At 31.4% G+C, this 14,103-nt stretch overlaps 1 protein-coding gene across 1 annotated transcript in view; it reads left to right on the forward strand.

The window, feature by feature from the left end:
* Positions 1–14,103, forward strand: part of LOC122269421 (piggyBac transposable element-derived protein 4-like) — a 58,856-nt gene that overhangs the window by 29,645 nt on the left and 15,108 nt on the right. The window contains exon 3 of the mRNA XM_043042456.2: positions 10,955–11,085. Within this exon, the coding sequence (XP_042898390.2) occupies positions 10,955–11,085 (131 nt within the window). The remainder of the gene's footprint in view (positions 1–10,954; positions 11,086–14,103) is intronic.

Here is a 14,103-nt window from a genome sequence, read left to right on the forward strand (position 1 = left end):
GCCTTCTAATAAGTTTAGGACAAAAAAAGATATTATTTTTATGGTTTAATTAGTAATATGAATAAAGTCTTAGTCTATGAAACAGGCACTGACATAAGTATATCTTCTGTGCGTGTTTAGTTCTGCAAACTTTTTGCTATTATTTTGAGTTTAGTTTATAAAATGTGCAAAAACACAAACTGAAGCTTTTACTTATTGTTCAAATTATTGTTAACTTTGCTGTTTTTACTATTGTTCACTTTTGATTTGGGAAAAATATGAAATAATAAAACAAGCACACATTTTTGCATGAATCGGTTAAAAATCTAGAATTTTTAATATCATCATATTTCTGAAGTTCCTGTGGATCTTTAATTTTAAAATAATATGAAAGTTATGCTGAAATATATTTTTTAAAAAAAACTTTATGTAAAATCAAATTAGTCTAAATTTATATAAAACAAATATTGTTTAATTCATTTTGATTTTGAAAGAATAATTATGAAACCTTAATTTTATAAAACCTTAATAAATATAAAACCTTAATCATTTATGAAACATTTCTCGGTGATATTAGAAAAATTAAATTATTTTAAGCAAGAAATTAAAAAGTATTTAATAGTAACAAATCTCAAAAGTAAAAAAGTAACATCTGCGTAGTGTAAATTTTAAATAACAAATCTGAGTATTTATTTTCATCATTTTTAAATTGCCAGCATGAAAGAAATTACTAAAATCAAAATATTATTGTCCTTGGAACTATTTTTTAATTTGCAGAAATGAAGGAAGTAAGGATTTTAAGTCGCAATAAATTTAGTTTAATAAAGTCTTTTATACTTTGCCAAAAATATTAATCGCACAGTATTTCTTAGAAACAACCGATTTTAGTCACCGAAATTGCAGAATTTCGCCTAATGTGGCTACAGAGACAAGCTATCAAGCTTCGCTGACGTCACCAGAAGATATCGAGCGACCAGGGCTTTGGTGTGACCTACTTTACTTCCCGCCATACTCCCTTCGTCCTGCGCCCCAGCTAAGCAGAAAAGAGCCCCGGCATAAGAAAAGGATGGCATTCGAAATTCAGAACACGCCTCAGAATTTATTGTATTTCAGTAAGATATTTGAGACGCGTTAGAAATGGAATTAAAATCAGGCGTGATGTTGTAGGCTGATTTTATTGCAGATTTGAAATTGGCAAAGTTCTCTCAGATTTGATTTTATTTTATTTTTATTGAAAGATATAAAATTAAGGTGGACTGATTGATACTCCTTATGCTTTTCTGGCGGTTTATTTTCTATATTTTTTATAGTATTTTGTTTTTTTCGCTATATGTATATGTTTAAAAAAAAGAAAGAAAGAAAATAAATAAATGAATTTGTTAGAATACGCTGGAAACAAATTATGTGTGTTTGTTACGTGCGTAATATCTATAATTTTCTTAAATAAGTAGTAGTTTCTGTACATTTATTTACATAAATTTATAGTCGTAGCGTAGTCGGGGGGGAGGGGTGGTCAGCAGCGCTGCGTGCTAGGTAGCAGAGAAATTTGTAGACCGAGGGGTCCGGATTTTCTCGCCTCCCAATGAGGCGTCCCGGGTTCGAATCCCTGAATGATTCGAATTCCGCATGCGGCTCGCGCTGACCACTGTACTGACGTAAAATATCCTCAGTGGTGGACAGATCATGGGTTAGAGTCTCTTTGCCATCAGGCTAACCATGGGAGGCTTTCGTGGTTTTCCTCTCCATGTAACACAAATGCGGGTGAGTTTCATCAAAAAGTCCTCCACGTAGGCAAATTTCTCTTAATACTTGATCCGAGAGTTCCCTTGTCTTCTGGATTGGGTTCAAAATTACAAGGCTACGGAGTTGAACATTAGTAGTCTTAAACCCAAATTTGAATCGGCTGTTCAACAACGGTTATAAATATAAATAAATATTCCCATGTCCAAGAGGTCGTGAGTTCGATCCCTGCAGACCGAGTACTCCCCGTGTAGTAAATGGTGCTCGTTAAATATGTCGGGTCACAAAGTCATCCATGTTCCCATAACAAATCATACCTATGGGGGTACTGAATTGGAGACTGATCGTTCTCTGGTTCAGGTCAAAATTACGATCCGTCACTAAATGAATGGATGTATGAATGGCTTACTCCTATAAACGGGCTGTGACGTATGCTTGGCGTATGTGAGTCATAGTCTTTTTCACAGATAGCGCCACTGAAAAAACAAGAAAAGCACCCTCTACCTTAAATTCGCTTGGTTTCTCAAAGCAAGCTTGCTAGTATTGGAAAAATACATTAGAAACAGCAAAAAATTATCCTCGCGCTTGTTAAAAAAGTATTCTATTATGCTTTAGAACTTTTCATTATTTATCTTTTGAGTTCAGAACTTTCTAAGTCATAATCTATTCCAGACTAGTTGTAACAACAGTAACTTCTAGTGATTTTAGCCATTGTAAGAATTTTAGATTAAAGTTATGTAAAATATATTAAAATGTTTAGGTAGTTTTTGTTGAGATCTAATTGTTAATTTAAGCTATGTAAGGAGCCTTTATCTTAAAAACATTAATTAGCCGCAAATAAAAATTCGAAAACTCTATTAAAAATTTTCATGTGAGAGTAAAAAATAAAAGTAAATTATTGTTTGACGTTTCTGTAACCATTAATCAGAAAACCAACATGCCTATTTGAAATTCGAAAAATTAAATTCTTAATGTCTTCCTATGACATTGGCTCCTGATTCTCTTAATAAAATGGAGTTTCTATCGAATTTTATCTGAGTGCATGTTTTACAGATACCGATTTTTCAACTTAGAGTGTGAATGAAAAAGAAGTGTAGTTTCCCTTATATAAGTGAATATGAGTTGTAGTTTCGATGTATAAAAGTGCATGGATGAAAAAGAAGTGTAGTTTTCGATATAAAAGCGTATGGATGAAGTAGAAGTGTAATTTCTTATTTATAAGTGTACAGTCCCTAACCAAATTATTAGACGCACTGTAAGATTCTATGTAAAATCTTAATTATCAGGTGATACACTATACAGCTTTATTGTTTTTACGTGACTGAAACCGGTTTGCACTTGTTTACGTTCAAGTATCAATAGGTTAAATTAGATTATATATAATATAAATTTGACTATTGGAGAAATTAAACGATATATTATATTAATATAGAATATTTATTATATCAGGTATTATATTATTATACTATAATAATCAGACCAAATTATTAGACGTACTGTAGTGTTTCAATAATTACATGTTTTACACCAGTTTGTATCCAAAACTTTTGTATTTATACATACATGTAATGGATTTTTATTCGGGAGATTTTTCATATACTTCCCATTTATTTTCAACGTGTCGCGTTACAATGTTAACCAATTGATACACGAACGCAAACAAGTGCAAACCGGTTTCTGCCGCATAAAAGATATTAAAGCTGTATAGTATCACCTGATAATTAAGATTTTACATAGAATCTTAGAGTGCGTCCAATAATTTGGCCAGGGACTGTACTGATGAAGATGAAGTGTAGCGTCCGATTTAGAAGTGTATGGATGAAGAAGTGTAGTTTCCGATGAATAAGTGTATTTGTGAAAAGAAGAAGTGTAGTTTCCAGTGTAAAAGAGTATGGATAAAGAAGAGAAGAAGAAAAAGTGTAGTGTCCGATTTAGAAGTGTATGGATGAAGAAGTGTAGTTTCCGATGAATAAGTGTATTTGTGAAAAGAAGAAGTGTAGTTTCCAGTGTAAAAGAGTATGGATAAAGAAGAGAAGAAGAAAAAGTGTAGTGTCCGATTTAGAAGTGTATGGATGAAGAAGTGTAGTTTCCGATGAATAAGTGTATTTGTGAAAAGAAGAAGTGTAGTTTCCAGTGTAAAAGAGTATGGATAAAGAAGAGAAGAAGAAAAAGTGTAGTGTCCGATTTAGAAGTGTATGGATGAAGAAGTGTAGTTTCCGATGAATAAGTGTATTTGTGAAAAGAAGAAGTGTAGTTTCCAGTGTAAAAGAGTATGGATAAAGAAGAGAAGAAGAAAAAGTGTAGTGTCCGATTTAGAAGTGTATGGATGAAGAAGTGTAGTTTCCGATGAATAAGTGTATTTGTGAAAAGAAGAAGTGTAGTTTCCAGTGTAAAAGAGTATGGATAAAGAAGAGAAGAAGAAAAAGTGTAGTGTCCGATTTAGAAGTGTATGGATGAAGAAGTGTAGTTTCCGATGAATAAGTGTATTTGTGAAAAGAAGAAGTGTAGTTTCCAGTGTAAAAGAGTATGGATAAAGAAGAGAAGAAGAAAAAGTGTAGTGTCCGATTTAGAAGTGTATGGATGAAGAAGTGTAGTTTCCGATGAATAAGTGTATTTGTGAAAAGAAGAAGTGTAGTTTCCAGTGTAAAAGAGTATGGATAAAGAAGAGAAGAAGAAAAAGTGTAGTGTCCGATTTAGAAGTGTATGGATGAAGAAGTGTAGTTTCCGATGAATAAGTGTATTTGTGAAAAGAAGAAGTGTAGTTTCCAGTGTAAAAGAGTATGGATAAAGAAGAGAAGAAGAAAAAGTGTAGTGTCCGATTTAGAAGTGTATGGATGAAGAAGTGTAGTTTCCGATGAATAAGTGTATTTGTGAAAAGAAGAAGTGTAGTTTCCAGTGTAAAAGAGTATGGATAAAGAAGAGAAGAAGAAAAAGTGTAGTGTCCGATTTAGAAGTGTATGGATGAAGAAGTGTAGTTTCCGATGAATAAGTGTATTTGTGAAAAGAAGAAGTGTAGTTTCCAGTGTAAAAGAGTATGGATAAAGAAGAGAAGAAGAAAAAGTGTAGTGTCCGATTTAGAAGTGTATGGACGAAGAAGTGTAGTTTCCGATGTGTAAGTGAAAAGAAGAAGTGTAGTTTCCAGTGTAGAAGAGTATGAATAAAGAAGAGAAGAAGAAAAAGTATAGTGTCCGATTTAGAAGTGTATTGATGAAGAAGTGTAGTTTCCGATGTATAATTGTATGGGTAAAGAAGAAGTGTAGCTTTGGATATAGCTTTGGATGTACCAGTCTGTAAAGTGATAGCATCATGTTAACGTAAATAAAAGCATAATGTTTTTTTTTAAATAATCCTCATTAAGTTTAAAATGTACAAAAATTCGCCCTAGGCCAGGGATGGCGAACCAATGGCACGCGTGCCATTTATGGCACGCGACACAATATTTTGGGCACTCCACCGATCACAATTGTTGCTACACTATGAATTGTTATTACACAAATGTTATTACGTTATGAAGCATATGTAACAATTAAATTAAAATTCTCAAAAAACAAACAAAATAATAAACAATTATTAATAAAGAAATTAAAACTAAAAAAACGATTAATAACCGTAAAAAACAAGCTAACAATAACTAACTAGCAAAAAAATCAACAGTCCTGCTTTAACTAACATCTTACAACCTAATATAAGTTATTGGTCATCTAATCTGCAACAACAGAAGTCACACCGATGTTACTTTAAGTTGAATTACGCGTATAACTGAAACATTGCAAAATGTATTTTTTTTTCAATGTAAATAGTAAAGAGTTTTGAGTTGATAGTATTTAGTATTATTATTTTCCCAATAAATTTAATCCCCAAAATTATTTGATGGCACGTCTATGACCTCATTAGGCAATTTTTTTAGAGAAAATGGCACGTTGGTGTATAAAGGTTCGCCACCCCTGCCATAAGCAAAACAAAAAATCAGATACATTCTCGCAAAGAATGAAGGCAAAAAAATGTTTTTAACAAATTCGCGTGGAGCTTTATTCTTATAACTCTTTTTTATGAATTTTTTCTCCATTAATCCTTGTAATAAAAGGCTATCCTGCACAACATCCGAGCATAATCGCCAAGTTAAAAAAAGTGATGAGATCTTCATCATATCATTTACGCTCTGGACCTACAATTTAAGGGAGAGGAAAAAAAAGATAAGTGAGCAATTACGCACTATAATGGTGAGATTTTTCTTTCTTGAAGGCCAGAAATTAGATGTGTTGAAACACAAGATTTATATTTTTATTTTTCGGTTTCTTTTTTCCTTTATTTATTTTTCCATGAGTATACGAAAAATGCTTGAGTGATTACATCGGAACCAACAACTTATATATGCTATTGATATAAATCAAGATTGTTACACTTATCGATTGTTGCACAAGATTGTTATACTTAAAATTGTTAGTGTTTCATGTAAGTCGACATTCTTTAAAACTGATTAATTTATGAAAATTTTGTGCGTATTTTCGTTGCGGAAATCAACGGGGAATATTTTCAAATTTGGGGGGGGGGAGATCTGCACTATCGTGATCGTGAGGCAACAACATTTGTTTATTATTCTTATAACCAAATATGATACTGTATATAAATATAATATTTATTATTATTATTATTATTATTGTATATACTAGGGGGCTAAGCCCCCTGATCGCTACCGCTCACCAACCCCGATGATTGCTACACAATAATTGTCTTTTGGCAGTAAACAGTTTTTCTACTAAAATTAAAATTATTCGCTTAACCTATATGAACTAAAAGTAATTCTGTTTGCTTATGCTTGCGTTTCTACTTTCCACGTCCAAACATTACTATCTATTAGTATTATAAACATTTAGATCTCTTGGTGAGCAGAAGTGATTTTTCGAAGTAATAATTTTTTAAAAGAACATTTATTTTCTTGTAACATTATATTGTTCAAACAAATTTGATGAGTTCACAACCATAATTTAATACTTATTTAATACTTTGATACTAATTTAATACTTTGATAATAATAACAGTACTGGAAAATAACTTCAAATTAGGGATAGAAAAATATTTAAAGGAAAACAATTCGCGATCGCAATGCTCGAGTACGCCCTCCAGCGGGAGCCTGAAAATATCGGGCATTAGTTACCACATAAGCATTAGCAATGACGGACGCCATTTTCTTGGCAGCAAATAAAAAGCAAAATTAACCTATGGAAAAGGTAGAAGTTCTTGAAAAAACTAACCAAAACATGCCAAACATTGAAGCAGAACATGCCAAGCATTTGGAGAACAATTTCTCAGTAATTTTTACCTTTCTATTACCAACAACATAATTTCCAATTTCATGATCACTTGCTGTTACAGATGTGTGTATTACGGTAAAATAATTTTTTCTGTCTTCAATTCACTACAAATTAAAGTGAAGTCAGCATTGCTTTCGTCATTCCAATGAATAAAGTGAATCCAGAACTTACAGAACTGTAATAGTTATAGAATTTTCTTCTTCTTTATAGAAGAGTATATATTTCTGTATCTATATAATTCAGAAAACAGCAATAAAGAATCATCCGAACTACTTGAAATACTTGTAGTTTCATTTGTGCTGATTATTAATAATTTTTTATCGTTTTCTTGGTAAGTATTTTTTAGTTTTGAAAGAATAATTTCAACTAGAATTCAGCTATTCTGTTTTTAAGCTACATATTCAAATTCATATCGAGATCTTACAATTATAAAAGTTTGATGTGTGGTATGTTATCTAAAAGTAATGAAGGGATAATCTATGCATATATTATTTGAAAATAAAATTTTCAAACGAAGAACATTTCATTTGGAATTCTGCGGGTTTATAAAACAGGTGAGTGTTATGATTTTTATAATAAAAAATTTGTTATTTTTTTCTTATTTGATGATAGTTCTCTACAGAATGGTTTTTTTACGTCTGATTAAGAACTATTAGAATTTAAAAAAAACAATATGAAAGTTTTTATTTCAATATAAAGAATTTTTAAAATCGTTTTTTATCCTAAGAATTCTTTACTTTACGTTTTTTAGTTAATAATTTTTTGACAAAAATTGTTGTCAAAATTCTTTTTTTTTGAAAAATTAAGTGGTATAACATTATGTGTTTATGTATACTTCTTGTATATTCTTATGTTTGAAGTAATATGATTCAGAAAAGTATGGAATAAAAATTCGGTACTTACGTACTAACGCCATGTCGCTACAGATTTGGCGGTTTTTAAGTGTCGCCAATCTACACTTAAAACTTTTGCGACAAATCGTAAAATAAAACACTTTATTTAAAATCAAAGTAGTCAATCGGATTTCGGTGGAAAATAGGCCGATATAGAGATTCAAAGCAATCATATCGCCGTATGAACTCTGATAAATAAGATTCCAAATGAAATAACATTTCCAAAACGTACGTTTACCAAGATAAAGTTTCATGTCGTGGGAATTGGTACATTTTCGTTTTTTTTGGTGAAATATTTCGCTACTGAAAAAATAAAATTGCATCTTGTTTTGTTTTTTGTAAATCTCAAAGACGAATTTTCGTAGCACTGAAAAATGGCAACAAAAAAGAATTGTTTTTTTGTTTCGTCAGCATTCTTTATTTTACGTTTTTTAGTTTCTAAATAATGATTTTTATTGAAACTTGAAATGTTTTGATAAAAATTGTTGTCAAAAAACTTTTTTTACAAAATTAAATTTCATAAAATTATGAGGCTTATGTATACTTTTTGTTCATTTTAATTTTTGAAGTAATATGATTCTTAAAACTATGGAATGCAAAGTTTAAATAGGCCTTTCATGTTATATCATTAAATTTGGAAAAACTATTTCTCGGGCATTAGGTTTTAACTCTTATAAGAATATGCATATTTTTTTCTGCTTATGTACAAATATTTTTCAGATGTGTTTTGGATGTTCCTTCTCGAAAAAAAAGAAGAAAAAAAAGAGATACCATTTTGTTTTCGTTTGCATGAGAAAGAATATCAAACATTTTTCTTTTTTAAATTTGATTAGCCACAATAAAGGAGGAAAGTTGCAATTCTACACGCTACATTAAAGACGTCTCTAGAATAAATGAATGACTGTTCTTATAGAAATCGCAGGTATTCGTCTCATACAACAACGCCCCTATAGTTCGTTGCGATCGCAATGGCAAGTTTAGTTGTAATATTTTAGCAAGCAGCATTATTAAAAAATTATTACTTTTACACACACATGCGTTCTCAATTTTAATTGGCTGTTTTGTGCGTTGCTAACCGCAAGTGTTCTGTGATTGGCTATTTGCTATCATTTCACTCTCTTCTTAGATTATATAAAGATATATAATATTATTATATAATAATTACTACACTGTATTAAATCTTGATTCCCTTTCGAAAAACTACTCCTTTGTTACCGTCTTTCCTTCATCCTCTCATCATCTCTTTCTTATGAAACCAAAATAAAAAGTAATCGAATTATTTTTGGAAAAAAGGCTCTCAACCGAAGATAATGTTACTCAAAAAAGACGTTGGCGACATCGACATCTTTCTCCGCCCCCTCCCGAACATCTTCCTCTGGCTGTCTTTGAGATGTCGTTTTGAAATAATCTTGGATTTTCATTTTTCTTTGCTTGTTTCTTTTTTATTTCTTAATGAGATGGTGAAGATGATTTGGGGAAAGATATAGAGTACACTTAAGTTTGCTTTTGCTTGTTGGAGAGAACAGACATTGCTGCCTCATTAGAGGCAGTTATGAAAGTATCGAACAAAGAAAATATCTGGAATATTCTCGGAAAGTTGCATTTTTGTATGCATATAAACAAGAGACGTAAACATTCTTAGAAGAATTTATTGTCATTAATGAACTGCATAGTATTTTATTCGGATAGTACAATAGTTTGCTGCAGAAATAATATTATTTGTTACGTTAACTTCTGACATCACCATTAAGGAGCGAATTTTATACTTAAATTCTAAATGCTATATAGAAATATGCTTCATTACTTTTTGTTATCCAACTTATTACGGAACATTTTACTCTACTGTTGGAATTTTTTATTCTAAAATTGAGGTAAAATAATCGGCAGCAGTCTATGGTAAGGAATATTTTTTACCTTTATGGTTTTTTAACCATTTACAACTTGCATGGTTTCAAAAATATAAAAAATAAATTTAACTGGACATTAGAAATAGTTCAACAGCTTTATGGTGCTGCCATCTATGCGTGAATGAGAGTATCGCATTCTTATATCCCAGGGTCACAAATTGAGAAATGCAGGACACTCTTCTCGTGTTTAAGGAAATGCTGAGGTGTCAACGCTGGGACTCGAACTCACGTTCTGTCGGTCATGGGATTGACAAATTATCCATCTCGGATATAATTTGTACCCATCTGCAACCTGGCTTCATTAGGTGGGTCCAGTAGGTGCGATAAAATTCTGGTTGTTCGTATTAGGTGAAAACAGTTAATAAATGGTTTTTATCAATTATAACAGTTAACTATAACTAACTTTATAACAGTTCATCAGTTATAACGGTTATAACAGTTTCAATATAATCTCATTTATGGTTATTTGACTCTTTTCTTTGAATATGGTAAAATAACAATTAAATAAATTGTTATTTAACCATTTTTTCCGTATTACATTTTTCTCAGTGTATGAAAATATTTGCTGTATATAATGGTTCAAATTTGTATTTAAACTATAAAACATTCTTTGAACAACTTTTTTTTTTAAGCATAAAGTATACATTTTGGGTTTAATCAGTAATTTATACCTAAAACAAAAATAATATAAACAGTAATTAGGAACAGGAAAAAAAAATAGCAAACAGATTAAATAATAACTAGAAATAAATGTTTCTTTCCTCGAGTGAAAAAATGGCAAAGAGTAATTTTGAGGAAACTTATGATAGGGAAATCATATTTTTGTGATGTTCTATTCCTACAGAGATCAAAAAACTTTGATAAAATTACTGTGCCGTATAATAATGATATTTCAAGTAAAGTAACCATAACTCTGCTTAATAAAACCAAAATATGCGGTATTTTAATCATTCATTTGGTAATTTTTCCGAACATATTGTACCGAAAGGTTTTCAATTATGTGAATAAATTACAGAATAAATTTAACGTGCCATCAAGAGAACCTTTTAGAGTTAGCAGTCGAGTTTTAACTAATGACAAGGATATTTCCAATGCTTTTAACTCTTTTTATTCGTCTAAACAGAGCTTGAGGAGAGATCTCAAGACTCAGCAGAAATTCATTAAACAGGAAACTTTTCTTCATATCAATCTCCTGGTCACGAAGCCTTTCATCAAAACTTCTAAATTTCGGAGCTCGAAGAGGCCATCAGACGAGTAAAGTGTGGTAAGAGCCCTGGACCAGATAACTCTCACCCTGAATTTCAGAAAAATCTTGGCATCAATGCGCTTTCTGTGCTTTTGGAACTTTATAATTGCAGCTGGAACTCTGGGGCACCGGCGGTTTGGAAAAAAAAAGCAATCATTGTCTCTATACATAAAAGGAATAAACCCTTAGACAATCTAAGCAGCTATCGCCCTATCTTGCCGACGAGTATTTTATCCAAGGTTATGGAAAAATGATTACGTCTCGTCTAAACTGGTACCTTAACTAGTCTTACTGGTACCTTAACTGGAGTCTTATAACCTCCAACTCAGGCTGAATTTAGAAAGAGTTAGCCAACAAACCAACAAGTTACTTTTTTAAGCCAGTCCATTAAGGATGCTCTTAACCAGAGAGGCTCTGTTCTAGTTGTTTTCATGGACTTCGAGGGTGCATTTGATAGTGTCTGGCCATACGAACTGCTGTTTTTAGCAAGTCCATTAGAATATATGATTCTCGATGTGAAATTGGATTTAGCTTTGAATGTAAGGAAACGTGACACGAGTCCTAAAACTAAAAACCATCAATATCCATTTTCCCCGTGATAAATGACTTCACATCTACATTGACGGATCTCTCTCGAATTTCTCGTAGAGTTCTGGCTCTGGATTTTTAGTAAAACCTTTTCTTTTTATCTACATGCAGGGCCATTTTCAACTCACTTTGATGGAAAGCTCAAAGTCATTCATGTTGCTCTCCAACGACTTGCTGTTCGTCTTACCCATCCTGAGAAAGCTGTGATTTTTTTCAGATTCTACCTCTGCCCTTCAGACTTTGTCAAGCAACCCAGATTATAGTAGTTCTCCTTGTATTGAGCTGCAGAGAACTATTGAGGGAAGTGTTGCATTTCAATGGGTCCCATACCGTTGTGGTCTTCGAGGAAACGAAATGGCGGACTTTTTGGCCAAAAAAGGAACTTATATTCTTCAGAGATCCTTTAGAGATCTGCCCTTCCATTGCTACGCTAAACTTGAAGCAATCGTTCTTCAAGCAATCGTTCCATTGTTTGGCATCTCACGCTGCTAGAGATAAGTCCTGGAATGTGCTCCGTGGAACTCTACAATGTCTTTGCAAAAGCATTCTGTTCTAGATCTGTATTTTAAATCAAAATTATTGTTCAACATAGAGCTCGTTCATCTTTTGGTTTCCCATATTTATGTTTTAACATTATGTTTATTTATTTAATTAAATATGCACATTTGCTTATAAAGAAAACCTCATTTCAAAGAAAATTACTCTATTGTTATAATTATAATCGACTGTAGTTAGCTAGAGATGACTTAGTCTAATTTTTATTTAGTCAACTTGTACTTCTTCAAGTGAGTGTTTAGCTTTGTTTGAGCATCAGTACTGTTTTTAAAAGTTTAAATTAACATTCGGTAACCTAATTGACTACGAATAACATATTTGATAACATATTCATTATATCTCATTAATAAAAACGACTAATAATGTGGAATTAAATTTAAGCTCGCTAAAATTACTCATGGCATTTTAATTCTATTAGCGACAATCATTTCCAGCTTTTCGTAATTATTCTAAGAAATAATAATTAAGAGGATCACATTTTGATTTGATTTTGTTGACTTTAACTTTCAGCGTAACTCTGTGTATGATCCGTTAGACTAACACCCCTACGATTCAAATTTCAAATACTTATCTGTAAACCCTACAAAGCAGATCTTACACAGAGAAGAAAAATCTGGTAAAATTACAGTACTGGATCGTAATGACATTTTTAGTAAAAAAAATCAAAATTCTGGTAATAAAACCCAAAATAGGCGACGTTTTAACCATTCATTTGGTAATTTTTCTGTTCATACGATAACAGTTAACAGGAAAAAACTTACAAAATTATAGTTCTTTATTACCACACGTTTAGTAGAAAATACAAAACTGATAAGTAAATTTCACCAAATAAACGGTTTTTATTCCATGCTGATATATGATAAAGTTACCAAATTTTGTCACATATTATAAAAATTATTTTATTGTTGATTTCACGAAAATCATTACCAAAGATCTTGGGTGAAACATTTACCGAGGTTTTTGGTGCTCAACTGGAGTCAGAAACATAGTAAAGTTTACCATATTCTAGTAGTTTTGACCATATTTTTTCTCAGTATAGTAATTTCCAGTTATACAAGAATCCTGAAAATGTTCTGTATGAGTCAGAGATTAAAGAACACTTTTCAAGTATTTCGAATGTTTTTTAAACTAGTATTTATTCAAAAAGCTAACTATGAAATGTAAACCTAATTTAGTTTCAACGAGATAAACATCTCCTTAGACCAACATTACAACATCAAGATCAACATTACATCTCAGAAACCTTATGCAAACAGAATATATTTAATTGCTACTTAAAACAGCAATTAACTGCTAATCTGAAATAGTTGAGAGTACCCTAGGTATATTGCCCTACCTCTTTAAGGTATGTTAGTTAAGACAAGGTTTTCCAACTTAAATGAGGCCGGGGGCCACAAATCAAATGGCGGGCCGTAACTTTATCAAAATTTTATGTAAGACTCTTTTATGCTTGAAGGAACATTAAATATTACTGTCAGATTTTTACCAAGTTGTACAAACAAAAGTATTGAATTAGAAATTAAAATAAGAAGTAGATTTTTAAAAATATTTAATTGCATATTAAAACAATTCGGCCTACAATAACTTTAATGTGCACCCATGTATTAAACAATTAATGTGCAACAGATGTCTAATTGTTAAGATATAAAACTTTAAAAAGTTTGGTATTAAAACTTACATAGTAGCACACAAATTGTTCAATGACAAAATTGAGGTTTGTCTGCTGCCACCACCAGAGAATAGATATTTACATTTTAAATTTACAAATGTGTGTGTAAATATTTTCGTCCAAAATGAGTGGTTTCAAAAAGTTAAATCGGAGAATTTCTTCGAGAAAATTTCTGATACACACATGCTAAATTATATTCACAAAATACAAAAAA

This window comes from Parasteatoda tepidariorum, chromosome 5, assembly GCF_043381705.1.
Source record: "Parasteatoda tepidariorum isolate YZ-2023 chromosome 5, CAS_Ptep_4.0, whole genome shotgun sequence".
NCBI lineage: Eukaryota > Metazoa > Arthropoda > Arachnida > Araneae > Theridiidae > Parasteatoda > Parasteatoda tepidariorum.